The sequence below is a fragment of the Aspergillus bombycis genome (assembly GCF_001792695.1).
Source record: "Aspergillus bombycis strain NRRL26010 chromosome Unknown contig00082, whole genome shotgun sequence".
Classification (NCBI taxonomy): Eukaryota; Fungi; Ascomycota; class Eurotiomycetes; order Eurotiales; family Aspergillaceae; genus Aspergillus; species Aspergillus bombycis.
Genome location: NW_019170084.1, coordinates 29,546 through 57,239, shown reverse-complemented (window position 1 = coordinate 57,239; position 27,694 = coordinate 29,546). Strand labels below are relative to the sequence as shown.

The 27,694-nt window shown below is 50.4% G+C and overlaps 9 protein-coding genes across 9 annotated transcripts; 5 read left to right on the top strand and 4 right to left on the bottom strand.

Moving 5' to 3' along the window:
• Positions 1-203: 203 nt before the first annotated feature.
• aspf2 (major allergen Asp F2) lies at positions 204-1,172 on the top strand (the record flags this gene model as incomplete). Its single annotated transcript, XM_022536129.1, has 3 exons — positions 204-588; positions 681-1,078; positions 1,131-1,172. 3 exons carry the CDS (start codon positions 204-206, stop codon positions 1,170-1,172), a joined length of 825 nt encoding a protein of 274 aa, XP_022386508.1.
• A 2,346-nt stretch (positions 1,173-3,518) lies between these two features.
• Positions 3,519-3,875, top strand: ABOM_009000 (uncharacterized protein; the record flags this gene model as incomplete). Its single annotated transcript, XM_022536128.1, has 2 exons — positions 3,519-3,648; positions 3,718-3,875. 2 exons carry the CDS (start codon positions 3,519-3,521, stop codon positions 3,873-3,875), a joined length of 288 nt encoding a protein of 95 aa, XP_022386507.1.
• A 1,291-nt stretch (positions 3,876-5,166) lies between these two features.
• ABOM_008999 (uncharacterized protein) lies at positions 5,167-5,622 on the bottom strand (the record flags this gene model as incomplete). Its single annotated transcript, XM_022536127.1, has 1 exon — positions 5,167-5,622. One exon carries the CDS (start codon positions 5,620-5,622, stop codon positions 5,167-5,169), a length of 456 nt encoding a protein of 151 aa, XP_022386535.1.
• Positions 5,623-7,033: 1,411 nt separating this feature from the next.
• ABOM_008998 (uncharacterized protein) lies at positions 7,034-7,656 on the top strand (the record flags this gene model as incomplete). The annotated part of the gene is made up of 3 exons (XM_022536126.1): positions 7,034-7,192; positions 7,246-7,320; positions 7,369-7,656. The coding sequence occupies 3 exons, from the start codon at positions 7,034-7,036 to the stop codon at positions 7,654-7,656; spliced, it is 522 nt and encodes a 173-aa protein (XP_022386536.1).
• Positions 7,657-8,521: 865 nt separating this feature from the next.
• ABOM_008997 (branched-chain amino acid aminotransferase) lies at positions 8,522-9,735 on the top strand (the record flags this gene model as incomplete). The annotated part of the gene is made up of 2 exons (XM_022536125.1): positions 8,522-8,597; positions 8,669-9,735. 2 exons carry the CDS (start codon positions 8,522-8,524, stop codon positions 9,733-9,735), a joined length of 1,143 nt encoding a protein of 380 aa, XP_022386542.1.
• A 795-nt stretch (positions 9,736-10,530) lies between these two features.
• On the top strand, positions 10,531-13,545 carry ABOM_008996 (uncharacterized protein; the record flags this gene model as incomplete). Its single annotated transcript, XM_022536124.1, has 1 exon — positions 10,531-13,545. The coding sequence occupies one exon, from the start codon at positions 10,531-10,533 to the stop codon at positions 13,543-13,545; it is 3,015 nt and encodes a 1,004-aa protein (XP_022386543.1).
• A 364-nt stretch (positions 13,546-13,909) lies between these two features.
• Positions 13,910-17,393, bottom strand: ireA (bifunctional endoribonuclease/protein kinase IRE1; the record flags this gene model as incomplete). Its single annotated transcript, XM_022536123.1, has 2 exons — positions 13,910-14,366; positions 14,416-17,393. 2 exons carry the CDS (start codon positions 17,391-17,393, stop codon positions 13,910-13,912), a joined length of 3,435 nt encoding a protein of 1,144 aa, XP_022386533.1.
• Positions 17,394-21,108: 3,715 nt separating this feature from the next.
• On the bottom strand, positions 21,109-23,028 carry ABOM_008994 (fungal specific transcription factor domain-containing protein; the record flags this gene model as incomplete). Its single annotated transcript, XM_022536122.1, has 4 exons — positions 21,109-21,353; positions 21,405-21,784; positions 21,865-22,476; positions 22,529-23,028. 4 exons carry the CDS (start codon positions 23,026-23,028, stop codon positions 21,109-21,111), a joined length of 1,737 nt encoding a protein of 578 aa, XP_022386541.1.
• Positions 23,029-23,693: 665 nt separating this feature from the next.
• Positions 23,694-27,365, bottom strand: ABOM_008993 (FAD-binding oxidoreductase; the record flags this gene model as incomplete). Its single annotated transcript, XM_022536121.1, has 11 exons — positions 23,694-24,392; positions 24,482-24,683; positions 24,746-24,873; positions 25,421-25,544; positions 25,602-25,848; positions 25,899-26,058; positions 26,112-26,361; positions 26,423-26,521; positions 26,578-26,869; positions 26,941-27,068; positions 27,121-27,365. 11 exons carry the CDS (start codon positions 27,363-27,365, stop codon positions 23,694-23,696), a joined length of 2,574 nt encoding a protein of 857 aa, XP_022386539.1.
• Positions 27,366-27,694: the final 329 nt, after the last annotated feature.

The following is a 27,694-nucleotide window of genomic DNA, read 5'->3' as shown; positions in this document are numbered from 1 at the left end:
AAATTAGGATACTCCTCCACAATCGCTTCCAGATGTACCGAAAACTCTGAATACGATCCGTCAAAGTACTTGGCAACAGCCACGACAAGAAGAGACAAGCACTCCGGATCCAGAAACCGCAGTATAAAAGCCCATCTACAACCCTGGTCATGTAGAACCATAGACTCAAAAGCTTCTCAAGTACCTATCCAGCCATAGCCAAAATGGTAGCCCTCATCCCCTTCCTCCTCTTATCCACCGTTGCGGCCATCCCGGCCCCCATCACCCTCGCCACTCGCGAGCAAAACTCCACCCCCCATGCCCCTGCCCCCTGGGATGCCGGTGCAACAACCCAATACCCAATCCACCAAAGCTGTAATGCGACCCAGCGTCGACAGATTGAAGCCGGCCTCAACGAGACCATCGTCCTAGCCGACCACGCCAAAGCTCACATCCTCCGTTGGGGCAACGAGAGCACCATCTACCGCAAATACTTCGGCAACAGACCCTCCTTCGAAGCCATCGGTGCTTACGACATCGTCAGCAACGCCGACAAGGGCAGTGTACTATTCCGATGTGATAACCCCGATGGCAACTGTGATAATGAAGGTTCGTCCTCCCTCCCTACCTCCCATCTGACCGGGTCCACCAAACCGGTCTCCCATGTCCCATCCATTATACTAACACGACGAATAAAACAGGCTGGGCAGGCCACTGGCGTGGCGAAAACGGCACCGCTGAAACCGTCATCTGCGATCTAAGCTACGAGACCCGCCGCTCGCTGACCTCCATGTGTTCCCTCGGATACACGATTGCCGGGTCCGAGACCAACACCTTCTGGGCGGCGGATCTGCTGCACAGACTCTTCCATATGCCTCCTATTGGACAGAACTGGGTTGAGCATTTTGCCGACGGGTACGGCGAGGTGATTGAGCTTGGGGCTGGAAACAAGACCACCGCGACTCGCGACTCGGAGACGTTGCAGTATTTTGCGCTTGAGGCTTATGCGTACGATATTGCTGCGCCGGGCGTTGGGTGTGTGGGTGAGTATGACGACAGTGAAGAGGCTGCGGATGATTCTGCGGATGATCTGCCTGACGTGAGTTTAATTCTTGTCTTTCTTGTTGGGGGTGTTGGCTGATGTGCTGTAGAACTGTCACACCCATGAGGGTGGCGAGATCCACTGTACTTAGGTATGGTGGTTGTAGGCTCAGATGTTGTGCTCTTGGAGTATTGAGCACGACGCACATGAATTGGATGCGTCCGATACAGATGCTGCTAGAAGGGGTAATGGTTGTTTGAGGGATATTAATATCTGCTACCATGTATATTCACTAAGTCATTCTTTACGAGTTATGAGTCCGGAAAAACTTTCAGATAGAATATGATGCTTTCCGATGCCAGTATGATGCTCCCGCTCCCATGAACGGATTCTTATATACACAAATAGACAAATTTGTTAGTCCGTATACACTGTAACATCCATCTCGTCTCTGTCACAGCAAGCTTGGATAACTCTGTCATAGTCGGCTCGCTCAACGTATATTCCCCAAAGACTTTCCTTGCCTTGCCACTCAATCCCTAGCAGCGCAGGGCAAATCTTCGAATTGCATGATGTCTAGAGCTGCTGTTACGTTGTCCATAGCTTCCTATAGCCTTCTCAATCCCTTCACAGAAGCATGAAATTCCAACATCTGTTGTACTGTATCCTCCTCCGATTCATCGTCCTGCGAACCCACCGCAATATATAATCATGCATCCGAGTTTGCCGTCAACTAAAATCCTGTCAAAATATATAAATATTCACACTCGGTATACCTACCTTGACAATGGGCCACAACAATCAACACCACTTAACTTGGCCGATTATCCCCTATAGCAATTATTTTCCTGGGACAGCTGTACCGTTAGGTGGGTTCACAATGCTCTCCCCTTCCTAGTGACTAGGAAGCGATAGCCTGGAGGCAATTATCGCGATCCACGTCTCATTGTCACTGCAGGGGTGACCCCGTTTCGCAGATGCATCTACACTGATTTGTTACCCAGTCACTCCACCTGGTGGAAAAAGTCGGAGGAGCAGGCAAAGACGACAGGGGAATACATCTTGTTGTCAGCATTTCCGGGGTCCTGGCAGTGCTGATCCACTTACCCCTGTTGGCCCCCTTCCGAGTCGTCCTCTTGACTACTTAATGGGTCAGTGTGGACATAGAGATTCTTCGAGATACATGAGTAAGATGTGTAACCAGATAATGCTAAGCTTTTCTGGACAGTCACGCCTTTAAGCCCATAGTGACGACAACCCGGGGGCGGACCGGATGAAGGGAATTAACTCAATATTCCCTACGTATCCCTTGACAGACACTGCCTAGTTTTCGTGTACTAATGCAGCTAATAGAAAAGGAAAGACATCGGTTGACACTAAGATGTGCATCCTGGATGCTCGTACCCCACTCAAACGGCGATGTGAGTGGGTTCCACTTCCGAGGTCGTCGAGATGGTAAAGACAACTGCATCTAGATTATTCGGGATACACTTCAAATGTTGCCGTCATCTCCCTCTCCCTTTGTGCCGGTATTACTGGTGAGGCACGAACTTGGCGGAGTCGTCAAGGCGCTAGTTTTCGGGCTTTGATTTGTGATCGCTAATGCATCAACCCATACTGCATACTAGTCTATAAGATCGACATTAATGTTCGCGCCACAGTGATATTGGAAGGCAAGCCGAGCTCCGGGCTTGTAAGCACCTGAAAGCTACCTGTGTTTGCCCGATTACAGCCTATTGCAGCGTCAATATGTATGTGCTTGGTTGTGTCGTGGCCCATGCACATTGTTCCTTTTGTGGGACTTGTACCCCTCAGTAGATGTATGCGCCTGTTGCAATCCATCACAGACATGGCAGGACAGCTTCATGGACTGCGAAATTTCAAGTTCGCTCGATAGTAACATGGCAGGTCCTGAATGAGGGTTAAGTACGCAATTCTTGCAACCATCATAGCTGTAGGTTTCTCTGCTAACAGGTCTGGGTCATAGTATAGTACTTCAGGCCTATATCCCACTGAAAATGGCACTACAATATCACAAGTAACGATGGTTTCGTTCTCTACGCACTGCGGACATGCGTGCCAGTCTCGACGAATGTTGCTGCCATGGTTTGAATGCTTCCTGGCCAGAGTGCAGATGGCCTTGGGGCTATCATCATTGGTTACTCTCATCCCAATGGTACCATACGGACAGGGAGATGCATAATCCCCTCTCAGGAGGACAAGGTTCTCCCAAATTGACTCAAGGATATCTTTCTGTCCGACATGGCCCCAGTCACCAGAATCGAAACTTCCCTCCCCCACCTCCACCGTTAGACATTCTACCAACAAATGTGGGCAGTTAAGACCAGACTGAAAGATATAAAAGGGCCTCAAACTCCCCTTAAAAGTCAACCAAAACAAGAAACACTTCTCATCCTCATTACCCCGTCTCTCCAAGACTCCCTCCCAATCCAGCCAATACACAAGACTTACCATCTCCTTTTCGGCTCTCTGCAAAATGAAGCTCCTGACCAGTATCCTCACTCTCACAGCCCTCGCTGGCGTATCCGCCGTGCCCATGTCCAACAGCGCCGCCACAAACACCGTCACCAGTGGCGAATTCACCTACAACGGCGAAGGAGTCGTACGTATACTTTCCCTATGAATGTAGGAGCTAATCTCACTTGACATCTTCAGGACTTCTCCCTTCAGTGCAGCGGTGGCATTACCCCACCCCATGCGGATTGTGATCCTGGGAAATGCCAATGCCAGGGGAACTATGGCTGCTGGTCTTGCAAAGGTGGACGCATGCAGTGCCAGCCGGGACCTGGCTCTGGGACTTGCTGGACTTGATTTAGGGATTGCATCTCGCTAGATATGCATTCTCTATGACTATTACATACGTTGCTGGATGCGAGAGGAGAAATGTGGGGAATGTTAAAACGATGGTTTTATATGGAATTGTCACTCCAGAACAGTGTGAGATTTGATTTGGATTCATCTTGGAGAAAGATGTGCGTAGCGTGGTATATGATTGTATGAGATAGGCATTATACATACATGGTCCTATTAGGCTAGTAAGTGAAAGGTTCTAGAATCGTAGGTTGGTTTTGGTGTAATCAGCGAGTAAGATATTAAAACCAAGGGTAATGGACGGAGGCAAAGAAGCTGTAGATACAAGTGATAGAGAACTGTTAATAGGTACTGGGTCTAGAGTATTCTCTCACTCTAATCAGTATAGACCGTCTGACCTGTATATGGAACTGTTAAGGAAAGTCTGAAGTCGTATTCACCTTAATGAAATGATGTGTTGTCCTCCATTACAGAATAATAAGGCCCGATCTTCCTAGCGTTGTATATTATTCTTGTATACCCAGGGAATGGGGGAATGGAAAGAGGCATATCACTCTTCATTGGATAATCGCTGATTGTTCCATGGCTGACCTCAATGTAGTCAGTATCTCCGAACTGTGAAGAACGCACTGAATCCCCTTTCCAGTGACGTGACAATGGATCCAAACTCCCTGATAAGCAATTTCTTGAAAAGATTCCTCTTCTTATAGCTTCTAAAGGTATTTCACCTCTTCCACCAGCTCATAACTTGGAAAGAGCTAACTAAGGGCCTTGACAGTGGTTGATTTCTAGTTTCTATACGGTGGTATATATTCTCTTGCATTGCCATCCCTATGTATTTTTATATCACAAGAAGGCATGTGTAGACTGAAACAGTTTCTATGCGTACTGAATATGATTTGAGGAGGGTTCTCTCTCTCAAGAATCAATAGGGAGGTTAAAATTCCCGATTCCGTAAACTCCACAGGAGAAATAGCAAAAGGCCTACTAGTATGATTTTTGACTCGTCTGTCAATATCCAAACTCATGCGTGACAGGAACTACATCCATAAATAGGACATCGCGTATGGCATCAATAGTTTCAGTAAGGCGCTGCTGTGACACACGTAGGTAGAATTACTAATTTCCCTAAACGTACTGGGTGATACTAGTTGCATAGTGCATATGGGTACGGCTTAGTGCAACCCGACATTCAGGGTTTAGGACTATGCTTTACCAGAACTGATATCTAATGGTAGCAGATCCGCCAGTTGCCATTTGTCCGCCCTATGCAGCCCCGGTGGGTAGAACAGCCCAAAAAGTAGCAAAACAGATCAGCCTCGCGTCGCAAGTATACTGTCCAGGTCGTAGGTCACCAACCAATCGCCAGCGGGCTCATACTCAGGCAGCTTGAGCTCCGGGTTGTGCCTGTTCATTCCCCTCGCAAACGACACCTTGGCATAAGGCGGGTCAAACACGAAAGTCGTTTCGCCGGTCACCGAGTTTTTGATTTCCGCCGTAGCTAAAACCTCGTCTATGGCGACGTATTCCTCCGGGCTCGGCACAGTTGCCTTCTCAATATGTTTCTTTATATTCTCTGCAGTCTCAGGATCGAACCGGGTGTCGATGAAGTATAACTTGTCTGGACCGGCCGCTGCCACATATGGAGTATCCGGCGCCACAACCTGGAGACCATCTCCTGTGTCGATCACCTTTGGTACGTAGCTGCCCCGATATTCCTCTTGGAAGGCTGGCGAGCCCTCGCATGGTCGGAACGGGTTCAGAAGCATGGTGATTGATAGTAGAGAGAGCATGAGAGTATACAGAAAGTTGGCGATGTATTCTGCTTCATGTTTTAGTGTGCGCTTCTACGTATGTTGCTTCTCTTAAATAACCTGTCGAGGACTTGGAGGCTAGAGGCATATAGGATAGAGAATTAATGGCGGCTTACCACGCGCTAAGAGTTGGGATCAATTTGGCCTTCGAAAATATGAGTAACTATTGGCCACCGCATTGCTACCTCTGCGGACCCTTGCATACAGAGCCTTGCAGGCTGACCTCGCGATTGGCCATCACATCGCTATCACAATTCTACCGTTGCTTGTCAATGTTGCTGCCTGTACCAGTAGTAGTTCGTGCTCGTGGTGATTGATGATTCGTGCAGCAGCCTGGTCTATCCACTTCCAGGGGTCCCAGCCGCGAAGGGTCAGAAATTAGTCCAACAGATTCAGAGAAATCCTGATACTGGATGAGCTCCACCACGTGAAATATTCGTTCACTAAATCAGCTTTCCAACACTGCATAATCTTTATATCCTTAAATCTTCCTAACCAAAGGTATTCTCGATCGACGTGCCATGGCGTTAGAATGAGCAGATAAGAACGCAAGTATCGAGCACTAAAATACATTCTTAGCTTGTGCTTCCCTGTCAATAGTGAACAATTACTAACCATATCCTAGTCCCTCGGCTGCGCCAACTCATTAGTGAGAACACCAGCCTTTGCCCCAGAGGATGTCCAAGGTCTCGCACGCTTTCCCGAAGCACAGTCTTCAGCAATGCGTATCAAGGATCACATCCGATGAACTACTATCGCGATGTGTCAAGTAATATAAAGGTGGAAGGACTGGCTTACAACAGAGTCAGAACGCTCTTGCATAATTGAAATAAGACGCATCTATTGCGTTAGCAGCGTCTTCAATTTAGCCCATCTAGCATAAGCCAAGCTCGGGATCCTCCCGTATCTCAAGACTTATGGCAATGCGGATGGGGGTGACATGGCACGCCACGCATCTGATTGCCTGTAGAGCCTCAAATAAGCTGACTGTCTCGCGTCTATCTATGAGATGAAGTTAGTGTTAAGCTAAGGATTTCGATCAAGGGCATGCTCATTTCACCTAGTACTATTGATGGATAAGGCACGGTTGTGTTTGTTGGGTGTAGCAGTTGACGGCTGACATACTTTGCGAATCTTGCCCCCTTATAGAGGCACTCCGAACTCCGAACGTCGGTTCGGCATTAATAACCTCAAGCTACAATCCATGTATTCTCATTAGCAAGTATCAAGGTAGGTATCTCCGAGGTGCAACTGAGTTAAGCATATATTCTCCGTTAACTCCGTGCTTTCATTCGCCTTAAGTAGCAAGACAGACTCCCTATCCCCAACCTCGATCCACGAATACTCACACAACTAATCCGGCACAATGTCATCTTCAAAGCAAACCCCACGCCTCCTACGCTTGACCATCAAACTATACAAAGGCCAAGAGCGTCAAGGAAGCGAAGGACATGATTTCGCGAGGGAGTACGTGGTCAAAGCAGCCAAACTGCATGCAAAGCATGGTATTCTCATGTACCAGCAGGTAGATAATTATGCACCCTGTAATTGCGATAGGCTCCGTGCTGATCATGGCAGTGTTACTCGCCACCCTCCTATCGCTCCTTCGTGGACGATATGAACCGCCGCAATAACCGTGGCTGGGTGATTGATGTGTGCATTCTTCTTTCTTCCCTTCGGTAATGAAGCTGACTCTGGCAGGACCACGACGTGACGATCGAGTTCTATTTTCGCAACTTTGCCGAGCTCAACAGGGTCAACAGCGACCCTGAATTCCAGGTGCTTCAGGCGTCTGAAGAGCCGTTTGTTAACCGTGTACACACTGTTGTCTCACTGTCTTGGGTGGAGAAGTATGTCGACGTGGGCAGGTTGGTGAACATATTGGATGATAAGTCCACTTATCCCTCGTATGATGAATTGCTGAATTTGTCGACTGCATTGGGAACAGGTGGTGCCTGGGTTAAGACTGATGATGGTGAAAAGAAATAGAACGAAGAATGTTATGACAGTATTGGCGGTGTGGATTTCAAAGGCGAGGTGGATGTGTGGGTGTTTCAGCAGCGTACAGCACGGTTCAGGTCATAGCTCGTCTGGTTGTACATACAACGATAACAACTCCATTCTTATCGGGTTATCGTATTTCAACCGAGTCTCTGTGCGTAGGAGGGTTTTGTCTCTTAGTAAATCTGAACCGTAAGAAATGAATACACCCAATCGGTGTATTTTGAACAGTTCACGGTTGTGTTTCGCCGGAGGTCATACGTTCAGTCATGGTAAGCTTATACACTATGCCCGCTCGCCAAGGAGATAAACGCGATGATTCGTCACTCTGTTATAGTCGATCGGACTAAAGTGCGCCCTAGCTGCAATGTGGGGGAAAACTCCAAATAGCCTAGTAGTCCCATACCCCATTTTCACTATGTGAGAGGAAGTGGGGATTGTTTTCATCTGTCCCAAAGGCGGTTGTTATAATCGCACCGAGTCATGGCGAAGAGGTCCAGTAGTTGAAACTGACGTCAGCCGATACGAGGACGTTCCATGGCGCATCACAAACCACGGTGTGCCATTGCAGGGAAACACCATGCGAATTCCAGATCAATTGGTCAACAGGTTGGTCTGGCGTAACCATTTGTCGTATTCGTGCACTCAGCAGTGTTGATACCTGATTCCTGAATGGAATGCCGTGCTCTCTACCTGATTCCCGCGCTAGACTGTTTTCGGCAGCCATCCCACCTTTACCCAAGCATGAATCATCAGCTTATTTTCTCTTCTTCTTGTTCTTCTTCTTCTTCCCCCGCACGTTCACTTTCTCAATAACCTCAATTCCTTCATAGCTTGAACGCCAAGTGGAACAATGGCATCCTCCACCTTCCCTCCTCCCCCCGTCAGTTCCATTGACTGGAACAATGTCGGCTTTAAAGTCCGTGACGGTATGCGCTACCCCTCCATCTATGTCCCGCGAAGGAAAGTGAGCTCCCCACTAACTCCAACCCTCCTACAGTAAACGGCCACGTCGAATGCCACTTCTCTCACAGCCAAGGCGGCAAATGGAGCGCTCCCAAATTCGTCACCTCGCCCTACCTGCCCATCCACGGCATGGCCCCCGGCCTCAACTACGGTCAACAAGCCTACGAAGGTCTCAAGGCCTTCCGCCGCCCGGACGGCTCCATCAGCGTCTTCCGCCCTGATCGCAACGCCGTGCGCATGCGTCACTCCGCTGAATTCATCTCCGTCCCGCCTATCCCGGAGGACCTCTTCGTGGAGAGTGTGAAGCTCGCCGTCGCGGCCAATGCGGAGTTCGTGCCGCCCCATGAAACCGGCGCTGCGATGTATGTCCGGCCATTGGTCTTCGGCTCTTCTGCGCAGCTGGGTCTCTCTCCTCCCGACGAGTATACCTTTGTGGTCTTTGTTATGCCGACCGGTGTGTATCACGGAGTACATGCCGTGGATGCCCTGATCCTGGAGGACTTTGATCGCTCTGCTCCAGAGGGCACGGGATCAGCCAAGGTGGGTGGAAACTACGCGCCGGTCCTGCGGCACAGTGGACGGGCACACAGCGAGGGATTCGGCATCACACTTCATCTGGACAGCCGCACGAGGTCCGAGATTGATGAATTCTCGACCTCGGCGTTTATCGGCGTGCGGAAGGATGCCTCGGGCGCTGTGACGCTGGTGCAGCCGGATAGTAAGAATGTAATCGACTCGGTGACGGCCTCGTCGGTGTTGGAGATTGGAGAGCGCGTGTTCGGATTTAAATCGGAGAGACGCCGCGTTCCCTATGAGGAGCTGAAGGAGTTCAAAGAGGTCATTGCTTGCGGCACGGCGGCTGCCCTCGTGCCGATCCGGAGCATTACCATGCGGTCGCGGGGCGATCGCCTTACATACGAGGCTGGCGCTGACGGGGAGAGCGGTGGAGAGGTGTGTGCTAAGCTCCTGCAGACACTAAAGGGGATCCAGGCGGGCAAGATCGAAGACCAGTTTGGATGGAACTTCTCCGTGGAGAGGCCGCCGGAGGGCTGGGTCACTGCGGGCGGCGAGAAGGAATCGGATGGCGCCAATGTGCCATAATTATCTGGCGATCGGATAGTTTTATTTAACGTTATGAGGTAATCTTCTCCACGATTCGAAACAAAGTATTGTTGGTTCCGGCTGCATTGAATAGACCTATCACAACAACGTTTCCATGCTTTTCCGCCCAGGCGGCGGGGGCCCCGATAATGGCCCAGAATGTATAGACTTCCGTAAAAGATCACGGGTTACACCCGCCATATCTAGGGATACAGGGAAGGGCTCTGGTAAAATCACAGAGGCAAAGAGGCCCATCATGGATCTTCCGAGATAAGCCGCAAAAACCGCCAAGAACCTGCTCAAAAAGCGCATCAAACGGTCAACCCCCCAGGCGCCACTACTACGTAGTAGGCCGCCCCGGCCCCAAGGGCCGAACCGGTCCCCCCCCCCGGCAGGGCGGTGTCCGCCAACCAAACACTAAAAAATCGGGAACTCTAACTCTCTCCCGTGCATCCGATTTTCCTGCTGCAAACCACCTTCACCATTCTTTCCCGGGGAGGAAGGACCCGCCCTGCGAAGTGAAGAGTCTCCGATAACACAATTCCAAGGGTCACCGACCAGAAACACCGTGGATTCGATACCCAACACCAGAAAACCCCATCACCAGTCGCCCCGGGCGTTCGATCCGTGTTAACCAACTTTTCACCTCATCGACTTGGGCGGGCCAACCTGCATCATCCAATCTCAACAACACCCATTCCGAACTCAATCCCAACCTCAACCTCACCGACACCCGGAACCGAATAAAGACAGAGAGAGAGAGAGAGACAGAGCGAGGGAGGGAGAAGAGTCAAAATGGTCTTCATCCGCCTAATCGTAAAAGTCTACCCACGCGAACAACTCTCGCGCCCATTCCCAACCCCCAATAGGAAGCCAACCGAACCCGAAACCAAGCCCGCGTCCTTCCTCCTCGCGCTCCCCAACCCAGAAGCAATCACCCTCGGCCAGCTCGCCGGCCTGATCCGGTCAAAATGGACCAAGCTCCGTCCCAATGCCGAACCCCTCGATATCAAGAAGTTGCTGGACGATAATCGCGACACGGTCGATTTGGATGTGGATATGACGGTTGCCGATGTGTGGGTGAATCAGGCGCGTGCGAGGCGCAATGAGGATGATCAGGTCGGCACGGTGAGGGTCGTGCAGAGGCCTGCGCCGTATGCGCCTGTTCGGTTTCCTTCTGTGGATCAGGATTGGGGGGTGAGTAGGGAGGAGAGGTTTACCGGGAAGTTTGAGACGATTGAGGAGGCGAGGGAGAGTGAGACTGGCAGTGAGACTGGTAGTGGGAGTGGGAGTGACGAGGACAGTGAAGAGGGGAGCGAGGAGAGTGAAAGTGAGAAGGAGAATTTGATTGATGCGCAGGCGGTCGCGGTGAATGGTGAGGACGATGCAGAAAGTGAAACTGATGAGAGTGAAGAGGAGGAAAGTGGGAGCGAGGAAGACGAGGATGAGCAGGCCAATGGGCGCGCAAATGCAGAAGAATCTGCGGATGAAGGTGAGAGTGAAGAAGAGCCGGCCCCGGACAACGACGTCCACATGGAGGATAGCCTGCCCGAAACGCGAGTGCTCAAGAGAAAGATGAGCCCCGAGGAGCTCGAGCCGAAAAAGCAACCCCGTTTGGAACAATCGAGCCAGGCGACTGAGGCCGACGGCGACAACGTCAATAGGAACCCCGTTAGCAGTCCGTTGGGGACGCGCAAGCGCGACGCTGATAGAGCGCCGTCCTTCTCTGGGCTTGGTCGACGTTTGAGCTTTACAGAGAGACCGGCCTTGTCGCATGGCCTTGGTCTGGGTATTACGAAGAGTCCTCCTCGCAAGAAACCATTCCTGATGGCTGATCTTTTTCAAGATTCTACACGATCCGAGACCGTACCGAAAGACGCAAGACTGTCGCCTACAACTGGTTCCCCAAGTAGCGCACCTGCGATCCGTCGCACCTCGGTTGACCAGCACCCCGCGACCCCAGCCAAGCTACAAACGCCGGCAGATAAGGTCAGACTGCTCCAATCGGCTCTCCGTAAAGACTCGCCCGCCGAAAGGAGCCCAGAACGCCGATCCGTGTCCTTTGCCGAAGGAGAAGACCATGCCATTCCTACCTCCGCCCGTGTTACGAGGCCAACGCTCCAGGCCACTAATAAGGAGCAGAAGCATAGGACCAACTCTAGCTCTAAGCCAGCTCCCCCAGGGCCAGAAGAACGGTCAGATGAAGAAGAGAACCAGTCGGAAGACAAGGAAGAGGAGGGAATGGAGTTCAGCAGTGGAATAAACACGGAGATAAACGAGTACGAAAGGGAACTCCAATCAAACGACCTGGATCAAAAGTCTGAATACACTCGCAAACTGAAGTTGGCAACAAAGAAATGGCAGATTATGAAGAACAACGAGAACTCAAACCGGAAAAGACAGCGAGAGAGGTACAATAACGCACATAACGATCTCAAGGTGCTGCACCGGGAGGTTGTCGAGCTCAAGGAGTTTAACCAACCACCCTCACAACGCCCCAAGTCCCAGACACCGAATGGCACTCCAGGTACAAGAAAGCTATCCCGAGATCCTGCCAGTTCGCAGAATCGAAAATCCCAAGCGCCCTGGGACGTTGAAATCGTCACACCGAGACCAAACTCCAAGAAGCTTGTTCCGAAGAGCCTTCCGTCCTCACAGATCAGTCGCAAGTCTCCAGAACGCGAACAAGCCCGAGACCAAAAACATTGGAGCGTCGAAATCCCCACGCCTAAGGCTGACAGCAGTCCAGAAAAACGGCCAGAGCCCAGGAAGCCATCCCAGGAGAGACCACCATCTCCACTCTCTGAATCCGAGTCAGAACAGTCTGACTCCGAAGAGGAGGAAAGCACCCCAAAACAGCCAGAACCCAAGAAACCATCCTCAGAAGAGAAGCCACCATCTTTACCTGCAGAGTCCGTGTCGGAAGAGGATTCGAGCTCTGAGGAAGAGGACAATGCAGCACCAAACCAGCCTGACTCCTTGATTGAATCGTCTCCCGCAGTTGAGGTATCTGTACCCAAGCCTGTACCCAAGCCTGTGCCCGAGCCGGGCTCGGACTCAGAACAACAATCCGGCTCTGCTGAAGAGGAAGAGGAAGACGACGACGAAGATGAAGACGAAGAGGAAGAGGAAGACGAAGACGAAGAGGAAGAGGCAAAGGCAGAGGAAAAGGGAGAGAAGGACAAATCCACAGAGGAAGAAAGCCAAAATGAAGACGACAACAAACCCGAAGAAAAAGAAGGGGAGATAGTCCCAGAAACAGAAGAAGAGCGCGAGCTAGAAACCACAACCCCAGCCGTACCCAACTCACCACCAACAGAAACCCCCTCCAAACCCGACCCAGCCGCCGAAGAAACCGACTCCGACACGGACGAAAGCGAATCAGATCAAGAATCCGACAAGGAAAACCAGGCTCTCCCCAAGCCAACCCCAACAACAAAAGCCGGCATCCTCCGTCGCACCAGTCTCAATCCCCCTTCATCCCAGCCGAACGCACCCTCCAGCAGCCAGCCACAACCAAGCTCCACCCAGTCAACCCCCACCGGCTCTCGACCAACCCGCAATACCCTCAAAACTCTCCTCTTCCAACAACGCGCAGAGCAGGCGCAGGCGCGCTTAAAGAAAGAGGAGGAGGCGGCGAAACGGAAGAGCCAGCCGCGTAGGGATATCTTCTCGGGCCCGTCGGATACTGAGTCCGAGGATGAGGATGATAGCGAGAGCGACAGCGAGAGTGATAGCGGCGCGGATGCCGGGGATATCTTGTCCACTGGGAGCGTAGGGAAGTTAAGGACCGCTTTGCCGCGGAAGTGAGTCTTTTTCTAGCTCCCTTTCTTTCTTGCTGTTCTTTGTGTTGTTTGTAGTCGGTTTGTTGTTGTATAATTTGTTTCTTTCTTGGATGCAGCTCGTTGTTTGTTGGGTGGTGAGTAGTGTATCTAATTGAATCTGAGCTTGTTCAGTATTTGATAATTTGGTATGAATTGATGGAATATTTCATGGTTTTTTTCTTGTTGTAGTAAAACTAAAGAGTGTTTCAAATGTTCTAGTATAACCCAAAATGTATATTGTATGATGCATAAACAGGATCAATCTATCTAGATAATAACACAACAGGAGAATTCATAAGATCATGTAAATGTCACAGATGCCAGTATATGCAATAACCAAAACCGATTATTTACTCCGGTACAGTAAAGTACCGCTTAAAGCGGTCGGTCCGTGTCAACTTCAGGTTGACGATCACAGAGTGACAGCTCATGAGTAAGCTCGGGAACCTGACGGTCCAGAAACTCAAGTATCCCTCGGGCAGGCCACCAATATGGGCCTTGAGATGCTCGGGCATGTCATTGTAGTGATGGCACTTGTTACGGAGTGCCCGGAGGAGGTCGAGCATCTTGGACCCTGTGTACTTGCGCTGCTTGCCCAGGTTATCTTTGAAGGAAGTGGGCAGCTGACGTAAGAAGTCCATCTCAGGGCCCATGACGCGTGAAGCGACGGATTCTAGACACAGGAGAGCTTCGGAGGGAGGATCACGCGGTTCGAACTCAAAATGGTCAGATACATCGCAGAGGAAGGTGAGACGGTCAGATGGATTCCAAAAGAATGGATGCGTCAAGACGGAGCTGGCGTCGGGCCTAGGAAGGATTAGTATGTTAATATTATACAGTGTGAGGCAAGTCTTACCGTTTCCGTGGATCAAGTGACAGCATCGACTGGATGAGATCGCGCGCTTCGAATGCATAGTCACCCAAGCGTTCCAGTTCATCGAGGTTGTAGTTGCCTTTAACAATGTTTGCCTCGCGCATGAACTTGCCATTTTTATCAAATGGGTGGCTGCCCCTGGTCAGGACATAATAGAACACACAACCCAGAGAAAAGATGTCAATAGCACGGGTGGCTCGTCGGTTGGTTTGGGGGTCGACAACGGCGGGCTCCGAGGACTCGGTGTGCTGAGACTCGGTGCCTTGGATTACCGAGGTCTTGTCATCATCCACCAGGAGTTCAGGGGCACGCCAGCCAGATGTTCCCGCGGCATGTGCCGTGGTGGCTCGGAAAGAGCTTTGGTTGTCTTCTAATTTCTTACACAAACCAAAATCGGAGATGAGAAGACGCAAGGACCGCGTTCCGGAACGTCCCCTAGGCATGGCTACGAGGATATTTTGTGGTTTCAAATCACGGTGGACAATCTTGAGGGAATGCAGGTACCGAACACCGCAGATTATCTGACGCAGAATATCAGGCATGTTCACATCCAGTCCACCCTGGACCAATTGTGGGTAGTCCGAAGGGCGCTCCACCACATCTTGCAGAGAAGCTGGGCATAGCTCGAGTGCTATGTAGAGAAAGCCGGTCGCCTGTTCGCGGCAGTAATAACGAATGACGTTCGCATGGTCGTCACTCTCTTGTAACAAGCCAACTTCATGAGACGCTATGTCATAAAACTCCACGAGCATACGCTTCACCGCGACATCACGTCCATCAAATGAACCTCGGTAGACGACAGTTCCATGGCTTCCATGTCCCAGAACGACATCAGTAAATACCCTCAGTCGGCCAATCTGGAGAACGCCATCCATCTCCATGATCTCGTTGGACACTGTACGGACCATCTGCACATCAGGCTCTAAACGAGACTTGGACTGGAGATTGTTCACATCGTTGACAACCCGATCAGTTTGAGAGTCGCCTTCGGAGTCCGGCTTTTTGCCCCGCTTGTGCGCCTTGCCTCCACGACGGCCACGGCGAGCTTTCTTTTTGGGCTTCTCTGCGCCATCGAGAGCTACCTCGTCCACGTCCTCGTCGCCATCTGGGCCTCGAGAAGGCTCTCGAATGCGTACTCGTGGCGTGCTATCGGGCCCGAGGACATTGCGATCTTTCTTTGGTTTCGGGGTTACATCCCCGCCCCGCTGTTGGTCTTCCGGAACACTGACATCGACTGTTACATTGGGCACTGGTCGAGCAGGACTAGAATCTCGGTTGAGTTGCGCGCCAACCACTGGAGTTGACGGTGTGGACAGGGGCGGCTGGTACGAAGAAATGATGTTCTTTAAATCCAACTTCTGTTTGGCCAGTTCCTGAATATTATGAGAGTTGAGATAGATGAAGGCCCCGAAGAACAACAATATTAAAGTCACAAAGATGTCGACGGCGTTATCCCACCCCTTTCGGATAATTGTACTATGCCGCAATGCCGGAGGAAGGGCTAGTTCTGAATGACTACGGGCTAATTCCTGGGGAGTACCATTGGAAAGCTCCGTTCTCGACGATCCAGATAGGCTAGGGATGTGACGAACAAAACGGGGGCCATTAAGCGAGTGCACACCAGCCAACGCGTCTCGCTGTTGACTGGGTGTCAAGCTCATGAGCGTTTGTCCATGACGGAAGTAATCCTTCTCGTAGCATTGTGCCATCTTGGCCCGCCCAGTGGCCAACGGGTATGTCTCCTCCGACATGGCATACCAACCCCCCGCTTCAGTGCTATCGATATACACACGGGTATCCCGATCATCCAAGGAGCCGTAATCGGGATCAGGGGGCTGCAGAGGCTGCGAGAGGAGCACCAGAGGCGTGGGTGCGTCAGGTGAATCGAGGTTGGTCGGGCGAATGATATCAAAAACCCGAGCAACTGGTGTGGAAAATCGTTGGGTATAACGCGGTCGTTCCATCCGAGAATGGTCAAAGCCCAGCACTACTCCATCGTGCATGCTATATATGTGACTCTCATCCATGGTTCGGTAGTACTGATCCTGGAGGTCTAGGTCACGATTGTTGCCCGCCCATTCCGAGTATTTCAAGGTACAGATCGGATCGCCGGTTTCGGTATTCTGAATAGCTACAGCATATTCAATCCGGCCGAGAACCAGGGTGCCGGACGGGGATTCGCAGTCATCCGAGTCCATGTCGAGTCCGTCAACTTTCCGACACTCTTGTCCCGAGGGGATTGGACCTCGAGAACTGAACACGCGCAAGATCGTACCGGTCCGGGCGTCAATTGTATAGAGGGTGGTCTCCTTTCGTGCGGTATACGTAACGGCGGGGTCCGTTCCCGAATACGGTGTCTTATCCACCAGGTCTTTCACCGTCAATCCCAACCTCTGTAATCCTGCGTCCGGTCCAGGACTGTATATAAAAAGGCTCCCATCTTGACTCGGCTCAACGATCCATATGAAGTCATCTTCGGGTTGAGCCCGGTCAAAACTGGATCGATTTGCTCGATGATAGATGCTTTCGACCATGGGACTACTCGGCACTTCCAGGGCCCAACGGGCCGTACCTGTCTTGCGGTCTCGAGCGTGAATGGACCCGTCGACGGTCGCCAGTAGGACAAAGTCCTCAACCTCCCAATCCTGCAGAGATCGCGCGTTAAGCGGCGTAGAGAGGCCAGCAGACGGACTGCTGACCTGGGCAGGAGGGGCTCGAACGGCGCGGCCGGGGCCCGCCAGAGCCATAGTTGCTAGGGCGCTCGCATCGGTGGATTTCACGTTCAATGGAGTATGCAAATCTTTTCCAACAGCATGGCCGGTCGACCCTAAGGGGACCGACAAGGTCGAAGGACGGTCATGATGTTCCGGCTGCTGCTGCGGAGCAACAAGAACAGGGAGCAGAAGGAGAACGACGCTGGCGGGGAGAGTCGATCGGGCGCCAGGCAGCCGCCACCGCATCCTGAAGGACTACAATGTGGGAACGATAGGCGTTGTGAATGTATCGACGTCGACAAGATGGTAGCCAACAGGTCATCAGTCTGTGATGGTGATGTGATGGAAAGAAGGCTGGATGGGAAAGAAAGAAAGGAAGGTAGTCGGTAGGTAGGTAGGGACGAGTGGAGGAGCGCAACGGGTGGAAAAGGCACACGACCTAATAAGGTTTAGCGTGAGCACCACCCAGTTCCAGCTTTTCGAGAATGATGGCGGCAGGTGGAGATGACGGGGGGGAAGATCGATCATTTGCTTACGGGTAAGCACGTCGGAAATTTTCAATTGAAATGACAGAAAGCGATTGAAGGTAGAAAGGAAAATAATCAAAAATCAAAAATCAACAACGGAGGGAAATCAGGAAGGAAAAGGGGTAGGAGAACGGAGTACAACAGGCGAATGTGTGTGTGTGCGTCGTCGATATTATTAGCATTTCGGCTTTGAATGAATCAAATTAATTATTGATGGAAGGCAGAAGAATTGACTGGTGCTGGCCTCAGGCGCGCCTGGGCGGCGCAAGGGCGAAGCCCCATCGGGGTTAGCGTGCGTCGATTGTGACGCACCAGTCCCGTCCATCACGCCATCTAGAACCATTCACAATTACCATACCGTACAACTGGACCACGGTACAACCCGTCTCACTTTCTTGTCCGTATGTGGTGATGTTGGTTTTTGCCTTCCTTTGTCAGACAGTCTGACATCCCGCCTTCTGTCAACCTTGATCCATGAAATCCACCACTCGTCCAAGGTTACTCCTAGGGCTTAGTATGTACTAGGTACATTCCCCACGGATGTCGGAATTTCAGCATTCCCTTGATATCCCTCTCGGAGACCCGGATTGAATTGGCCCGCCAAGGGGCGATTGACCAGTGCAACATGTCTCAATTATAATTAGTGTTTCACTCTCCTGGGCCCACCTCCTTCTGGCTGACAAAAGGGTCAACAAGAGCGTCAGTGACTCGGAAACGGTCTTTCATGAATAGATCTTGCTTCAATTAACTTGGCACTGGTAAGGCGTGGATACATACCACGTGATTATGATCGACGTAGATACTAGTCATATGCCCTGTGCCTACACGATGACCAGCTTGAAAGTAGTCAGAGTAGTGTTTCTTGGAAGATTATATGTTCCTCGGAGTTGGAGTTTATTTGTAGTACTGATACAAAGGTCTGGTCTTCGCTAGCGGAAATATCCCAAGGTTGAGCAGAGACAGAGATAGTTATATATATTTTGTGCATATGCACCGCTACATGCCAAACTTTCCTACAGTGCATAAGCCCAACAGGCTAACAAGTGGACTTCAAGCTACTATTAATATAAAAATGCTGCTCTTCTAGAAAGGGCAGAAATCGGTATATATTTATTTATAAGTCCATGTCCTTTCCCATAGACACCCTAGATCATAGCCGACGTGTCCGACAAATAGACGGTTAGGTTGATTGAAGAATGTGCAAACAAAGCAAACAGCACGGTGGCGGCGGCATTTACTACTACTTCCATCCTGGCTTCACTTACCCATTCAGGATCCGAGGATGCTGCCGCGGCCAACAGTGCGTACAATGTCACAAATTCTGCTGCTTTGGACATAAACTCCGTGATCATTATAGGAGAGGGGTGGCCGGGTCACGTTGATGACCTATACCATAGTTGCGTGCCTAGAAGTAGCAAAAGTCTCCGACGCGACACATAGGCCATGATGTGTACCATGCCAGGACAAAGCTTGAATATCGCACAATCTGTCGCGAACGTCTACCTGTGGAAGCAACGGGAAGATGGATGCTACGTGAGTGAAGGCTTGAAAACGAGAAAAGCGCTGATTGAAGCTATCAAGCAGACCGGTGATGAAGGGCTTTTCGCTTATGCAGCTCGAATCCGACAGTCTGTCAACCTGTGGCGGCGAGGAACCCTCGACTCCGCTGCCTTTTATTGATTCTCAACCTAGCCAACATGGAATGGTCTACAGACTACTTCTATGTCAAACATGCGAGGCTTGACATGGTTTCTTTTTATTCCCACACCTTGGTTTTTCGTGATACTCCACTGCCAGAAAGGTCCGTCCTTCTTTTCGGCAAGAATTCCATTCCCTCTGTATCATCCTCATGAGGCATCAAAGGTGACAAATTTGCATCGTCCATGATATTATCGCAGGTGTAGAGAAGCGACATTTTCGGGCATTGATAGTCTATAAGGGGTTCGGCCTAGTAATGATATGGGATATTGATAACCCCATTGAAGTGTGGAATCAGCTATTTGGGCTACTTTGAGGTATATCTCTTGTCGTCCTCCATAGCAGCATTTATACCCAATTTGCTGAAAATATTGAGTGAATTGTATATTTAGTAGAAGTATTGTGGCAACCAGTCCAGGCCCAGGGCTGGAGGTGAGCCAATGAGGATAAGACTGTGAGCCTTATTATATTTGTTACTGAGTATCTGCGCAAGTCGATAGGCGAGAGCCTCCCCCCGAGGTAGTAGGGGCCAATCGACTGAGGTCAACGTCGTTCCACCAGATACCCGTCAATAAAATAGTCAAGCGAGCAATGCGAGAGTTTCGAGGGGTCCCTGATATATGGAGAGTTGAGCGCAATGACACAAGTGTTTTTATCGATTCGAGGAATCGAAGCGCAGGATGTGGCAGAGCCTGATCTAACTGGGGGAGGAATAAAGTTCTACCACAGGCCTTTGGAGAGCCCTGGAGAACAACTTGAGGTAGCCTGGCGGACAAGTTCAATCTGATCCGTGGTGTCACTGCTCTGCCCTAAGATGGGAGTAATATCCACTCTCATCAAAAACGAGAACTCGTCCACAGGGCTTGAGCTCCTACTTAGCGTTTCTGAATCTCTGCATGCCCATTGGCACAAATGGTCCATTCGTCAGATACATCACGTCCATCCATGATTTTAAAACCCTGAGGGTGTGGGAGAGCTCACTGTTGAGCCGCCTACCGAGAGAGTCATATACAGATCATCCACCCCATTGCTGGAATGATGATTCCCTGCGGAGCCTTGAGAGTTGAACATTTCGTTTAATACATTTAATTTCTATATCTCACACGGGATGAACTGCTTCTTGAGGACCTCTTTTGTGCTTTCGTCCGTAGCAGCAAAGGCCCCTATTATGATGGGCCTGTGCTCTGAGCGACTGATGGCGTAGTCGATTGTTGCCCCAAGCTTGACATAGAGCTGCCGGACCCCAACCCAAGTATGGCGACAATGATGAACACCACAAGGAGGAATGTTTGCAACCGGCAGCTTGCTGGTACTAGATCAAGACTTTGGATGGAATAGATGCAGAGAGTATGGTGATATATGGAGACCGCGAGCAGATATACTTGAGAAATCCATAGAGTTTCGTTATCACTTGATTATTCCGATGCAGAATTTGGTCCACTGTTTGCATGTTTGGACTTTCCTAGGCTGTTGAGCGGAAGCATAAGCTTTCCAATATACCGTACGCTTTGCGATGGCAATTGACCCCATCGTAGTGGATGATATCATCCGATGAAGCCGAGAGACCGGTCGGTTTTATGATGGATTAACCATTCCCATGAAAGCCCCTCCTGTGTGATCGGAGAAAGACCAGTCTGCGAATATATCGAAGTCAGCAAACTCGACTAGCTTTATACCTCTGCTGGAATGCACTGGCCACTACCCATGATTATATTTCTCATGGTAGTTTGAAGTTCTCAAGGGAAGCCCAGGACCCTCTCCCATCCGATCCAAAACACCGCATCGATGCGTAAAAGGGCAAATCGAATGATATCGAGACTTTTCGCATGCAAACGAAACACTGCTCTCGCCCGATCAAGGATCTCTCTTTGCTGCCTGTATTCTTCCCCAGAACTCGTGCCTTCAGGACCACATTGCTGGTGAGCGACAACCGTGAGCAAGAATAGAAGGTTCATTATACAGGCAAATGATGTTTTCAACCCTTTCCTTGTCAGTAGACTGCCTTCTTAAGGGTTATTCATGTCACACATACAAGGTGCCCAGAATGCCTGGTAGTGTGCTGGTCGTAGGTTCGATATAATGCCCAGGGCCGCATCTGCCTCGGCTGACGCTGTCTTACGAATCTGCGATCGTGCGGTACGCCACTCTTCATTTTGCTCTAGCTCGGAGGAACGATGGTCCATATTGTTGAAGGGGCGGAGTAGTGCGCGGAGGATTAGGACCTTTACGGATTGATAGGCGATGTGGAGAGATGCTGAATCCTCTGATGCTTGTTTACACTCAGGCGTCGACTCCATGGCTAAGGACAAGGGTAGACCAGTATACCATGTTGTGAGGTCTTGCATAAGAGGACGAGCGGTAGAAATTGTCAAACGAAAGTCCTTGGAGAGAGTGGACAATGCACGTATCGAACTGCAAATAGGTCAGTTCGCGTGGCATATAGGGGTTGAGGTGCTAGGGTCCCTGAAGCCCATCTCAATGTCATCGCTTACTAAAGACTGGTTAGGGCATTATCCAGTATTGTGGTTAGCTTTGAGAACTCGAGACTATACGAATGAGAACCACAGGTACGGTCTTCCGTTTCAATGTCGCTCGGATGCAATTCAGTAATGAGCCAATCACTTCTTGAGATGTGGCTTGGCCTGCCAAAGCTAAAAGCAAACCACTTGTCTAGAGCAAATACCACCCACGATAGACGACGACGGGTACGAATCTCGTTTGATGGTAGGCTCCACATAGTAGGATCCAGATGCAGCCCGAGTGTTTGTGCCATTGAGACAGTCATACCGAGAAGCGTCCACTTGACTGTGCTGTCAAGCAATAAAGGATTCAAAGGCGGGTGTAATAGGAGTATCAGTGCTGCTTGCAAAGACTGGATTGTAGGTTGGGATAGGGCATTATTGAGCTCGCTCCAGGCGATCCTAAACAAGACTTGTGGCGACGGGGGACTGTACACGAACTCGATACATAAGTAATCATCAAACGTCGTAAAAGGTTGAGTAACCAAGTATATCGCCGCTAGTAGATGTGACGACGCAGCTCGTGGCTCTGGCAACCTATCTTCAGAAAAGATAGGAAACTGCCGGTTGACGAATCGTGAAAACCTGATGGTACGTCAGTCGCAATGAAGTGCTGGTCCGAACTCAGCCAACTCACAATTGGATCAATCGTTCCCCAATATCTGGGGCGACAATCTGTGGTAATTCGGGCAACGCTTCTCTGGCAAATGGTGCTTCCAGGCTAGTTATGGCCTTTGATTCGTGGCTCAACTCGGGCTTCGATAACAAAAACTGCACTGGCATCTCTGCATCTTGTACGGACCGTATAGCAAGCTTGGAAAATGGAAATTCTGCCTTTGCATCGAAACGATAGTGTTGTAGAACATAGGGATCCATATCACCGGTCAGACCACATAACTGAGAAGTCAACGATGGGTGGTTGTCGAGAGATGGGGGACACAGAGCAGGATTCGGCTCTATATGAGACAATCCCTGCCCCTCATAAATACTGAGCATCAGCTCATCCATGATACCATGATCTCCTCTGCCTAGATCTGAAGCATGTGGCTCTCCAAGCCCTTGTACCAAGCTAAAGTCATATAATGACTCGCCAACCCTGGAAGCATCGTCATACAGAGGGCTTTCCGTCATAGGCATGGCTGTTGAATCCGTCGGCTGTACCAAGCTTGTAAATTCCGGCGGCTCATTCGGTCGCCCATCACTAGATGCATTTTCACCATTGGAACCGTTTTGCGAAGGACAGGAAGTATTCTGTAGCGAGTGCCTCTTCTTACGGACTATGCGGTTGGTGAATTCGCAAGGTTGTCCATGGACCCTGCATAGACGGCAAGGGGGAGCTATGTCGATCTGACACGCCGATTTCCGCGAGCGACAAAGGTCGCATGCGCGTTGAGCTTTGCTCATGTACCTACGAGGCCCAATCCCTGAATATGGGTGTCTTCTAGTAAGCGTGTCATTGTCCATTTATCTAAACTAGTGACATTAAAAATCGTGATAAGAAGGAGAAGAGAGATAGCAATCAATCAACCACTTCTTGGGGACGGTGTGGTCACGGGTGTCCAGACGCTATACCGAATCTGGACGAATCTGGTCACGTGTATACGTGAGGGCCTGAGTAGGAAGGTTGGTTGGCTTCGAGTCCCTGAATGATGCCTTAATCACTTCTCTACTGCTCCTTAGACCTCATGGCCACCCTCTCTGTCCTCTGGCACAGTGCTATCGATGCATCGTTTAGAATCGGCTTGGAACTTTCAGAAGCGCATATCTACACCTGTCATCCATATGTTGTGCATTATATGCTGTCATAATCTACTCTGGGTTTGAAGCTGGCTGAGGATGTCCGAGGCCAAATCAACCGCATCCTTGGCCATTCCCATACCGGCCTGAAACCCAGTCCCTCCTGCGCCATAGTTGTGTACCACATTGTTACCCTCTGGCGTGGTTTCGAGCTCCACTCGAGCACCGCCCTGCCGCGATGGCCGCAATCCCACCGCAACATGAAGGATTTCTGTTTCTCCATTTTTGAGGATCGGTAGGAGACCTTCTGTGCGACTCAGAATAGATTCAGTCTCTACTGGCCGAGTCTGCCTCGTTTGGTCGCCAGGTTGTAGGTAGCCACCTAATATCACAGTGCCATCCGAACGGGGTCGCGGGATGATATATGTCTCGTAGTCTTTGCCATGCCGCATAACATTGACTCTAACTGATGGGGCCTTCACAAGGATAATCTGGCCACGTGTGGGATAACATTTCGAGTCGGCAACTCCCGCTAAACTGGATGCTGCGTTGCCGACGCAGTTGAAGACGATTTGCGTTCCGTGCAGGAAGGCATCCTGTAAGCTTGATACCTTCCGGCGGACAAACTTTACACCACCATACCGAGGTTGAGATAGGAGGTATTTCAAATACTCACAATGCGCAGGTGCGTTGAGTGTGACTGTAGTGAATCTTATTCCGAAGGCAGCCCCCTTAGGGAGATCGGCTGGAGGTATGATGACAAGCTATCAGTTAAAGCTCAAGGGGTTAGCACAGTTGACTGGTGACCATGTCTGTTGGTAGTAATGGTGATTTATGTCATGGGCAGCCTTACATCGTGCAGATACTCAGCCATGCTGATGATCTTATCCTGCGATGGGGCTTGATCCCAGTACTCTGTTGACGCGGTTTTGGACAGATACTTCGCTTCTTCTGCCCCGGTATCAATTAATCTCATCATGGCCAAGTAACCAGATCGGTCCCAGCGCAGTGCATTGGCATCGCTGCCCGATATGCCAGAGAAATTCGCCCCAGCCCTAAATCGCAGGAGCGTCAGGATACGTCATATCGATTGTAGATTGAAACTATGTCTGCGCACCAAGGAGAGGTATAATCGATTGATTCATCTCCTGGAAGATGTTCTGCCATGATTGTGATATGCTGTCCATAGCCACGTTTCGATAACTCTAAGGCAACGTTCAAGCCGATGATACCCGCACTGGATGGCTAATGTTAGAGAACATTGCGTGAATGGACCTCCTGTATGTTCTTACCCGAGCACCACAATATCGTTATGCGCCATCCTTGATTGACTCCTGGTGCTTGATAGTGTCAAACACAGCATGCTGGCCTATATAAACTATTGTCAGAATAGACAGTGTCATACCAAGGATATCCAGCCTTTCTCCGATTGGCGGCATTCCTGTGGAGCCTTGAGTGGAGAAAAATGGATCCTATCAGGTTGATAAGGTGAAGGCGAGATAATCGATGATTGAGTGTTGGGACTAAGGGGAAAGGAAATTATGACCAAGTGCAGCCCAGTAACTACGGGACAAGGACAAGGACAACAATGTTCATCATAGTCTAAGGACTCAGGAGAAATCGACTATGTATCTTTCCTGGTGACCACTATACATTTCCCACTCCCAACATGCGCCTCTTCGTCTTCCCGCTGGCTCACAGTGGTGGTCTCCACCGAATCCAACACTGGAACCGGTTGATTCGAAGCCCTTCCAAAGAGTACATAGAAAAGGATTCCCGCCACAAAACCTACAATAGCTAGCGATCCATACATCCAAACTAAATAGGGATCCTGTGAAACCGGGGCGAGTCCGATACAAATGGCCGCTGCGACGCCAATAGTCAACCAGAATAGAGAAGATACCAGGGAGCGCAGACTATTGGCATGGCTAGTTAGTTAATGTGCTAGCCGGATAATCGCAGGGTTACCTTACCTTTCGGGCGCATTGGTGTATGCGATCTCCAAGCCAGTCACCACAACGAAGGCCTCTGAGAAGGCGACGAGAACGTATGCAGGTGTTTGAACCCAAACGTGAATGGACTGCGCAGGGGAGATGTAGATGTAGTGTTGGAGAACACTGGCGTATACCATTGACATGGAAGCCATGAAGAACCCGGCAGTTATCTTCAACTCGGGTCGGAAATCGATCTTGAAGTGACGCAACGCTGGGTAGACCACGACTGGTCTCATGTTAGGCCGCTGCCATGTGAGTAGGCGTGGTTGCACTTACGATCGAGGAACGGAATGAAGATAATCAAGGCTATGGGGTCGAGGTTTTGTAGCAGATCGTTCGGAGTGCCGTGCAGAGCCATTTGACCAGCCTGAGAGATGAGGTTATTCCAGATCTGGACCCAACAAACGAAATAAAACGGAAAGAGGAGGAATAGCTGCTTGCCACGGTCAGAAATTGATAACTGCAGCCAATAGTGTGGGTCTTCTTTACTTTGCAGGCCCTGATGCCCTTCTTAACGCCGTCCACACTTTGATCGGTGTAGTTGGCGCTGGATGCGATGGGGTATTTCTCTATCCGACCTCGTTCGCTCAGAGAACTTGGCTTTGCGTTCTCGAAACCTCTTTCTGATATAGCCACATATACAGTTCTAGCGGTTTCGACAATTGGTGAACCTTTTGGTTTAGTCTTGACATACAATTTGCTGCTACATATAAAGACGACGGCAGCAAGGACAATCACACTGCAGTCTGATATCAGTCAAATTCTGAGGAACCACCAGTAAAATCTGTATATTCACTAACATCAAAGGTATCAGGAAGGCCAGCCAGAAGGACACCTTGGCCTCCACGTTGACAGTGATCAATGGCGATAGGGCTCCGATATTGACGGCCCAGTAGAACCTGATAATTACAGAGTTAATATTATGCGGCACTGTTGACAGAAACAAAGCGCATACCACATGAACATTCGCTCCACGGTGAGCGCAGGGTCGACGACGACACGTTCTCCTGACCTCAGTGTCTTGACGAAAGCGCTGCCTTTCTTATACTGCTCGGCACAGAACGGGGTGACATTTGCTTTGATTCCACCCGTTCCCAGTCCAATGATAACCATCGAGGCAACGAGCCCACCAAATGCTGATCCGCCATTGATAGCTGCTGGGGTCGCCGTTGCCACAAGGATAGTCAAGCCGACGATATAAATTCCAGAGGCTATAACTATGGCCTTAAACTTGCCGACGTACTGATCTATGTGGTGAGGCAGAGGATGAGTCAGTGGACAAGGGACCTTTCATGTACGCGATATAGCCTGGCCTTACCAGCTACTACAGCCCCCAGGATGGTGGAGGCATACGCCCAAAACTTGAAAAAGTTACCTAGAGCGGATGCAACTGCCTGTCCCCTACCAAGGGCACCTGGTAGCTCCGCACCAGGGACGTACGGATTTCTACCGTTATGATTAGCGATTAAGGACAGCCCGAGGTAGCGAAACAACATACTTGATGTAATTCTGCAATGGCCCGCTAAGACCAAAGTAGGTGAATCGCTCCCCAAGCTCGACAACGATGATGAGTCCGACAACCCAAGGAATACGGTCAGGCACCCGACGCAAACCTGGTTCATATGCCTGGTCTGCTTGAAGAGGTTTCGGTGTATTTGAGTGAGTCACCTTTGGCAGGATTTGATGATCCAGGATATCTGGAGTTCTTGCGCGTTCCGGCATGGCTAGCGTGATGCTGTGCATGAAAGTCTAAGCCGGGATGGTCGACACATCTTTGAATCAGTCCGGTGCTGTTCCGTTTATAGTCTCCCCACACCTCTTATCTCCGGTTCCTGATAAGGCGTTTTGCGGGGAAGCGATACGAGGTTGTGGATGCCGATCGCGACGTTCCTATCAAAGTGGATTTCGATGCCACCAATTGAAAGCGATGCCGGTGCCGGTCCACTGTGTCTACTAAATCCTCTCAGAGGATACCGGCTGATGAAGCTGCCAGTGGAAGATAATTCTGCGCGGTGACGGAAACAAAATTGAGAGAATATACCGCCACCGAGGAGACTATCCCTTTGCAACCT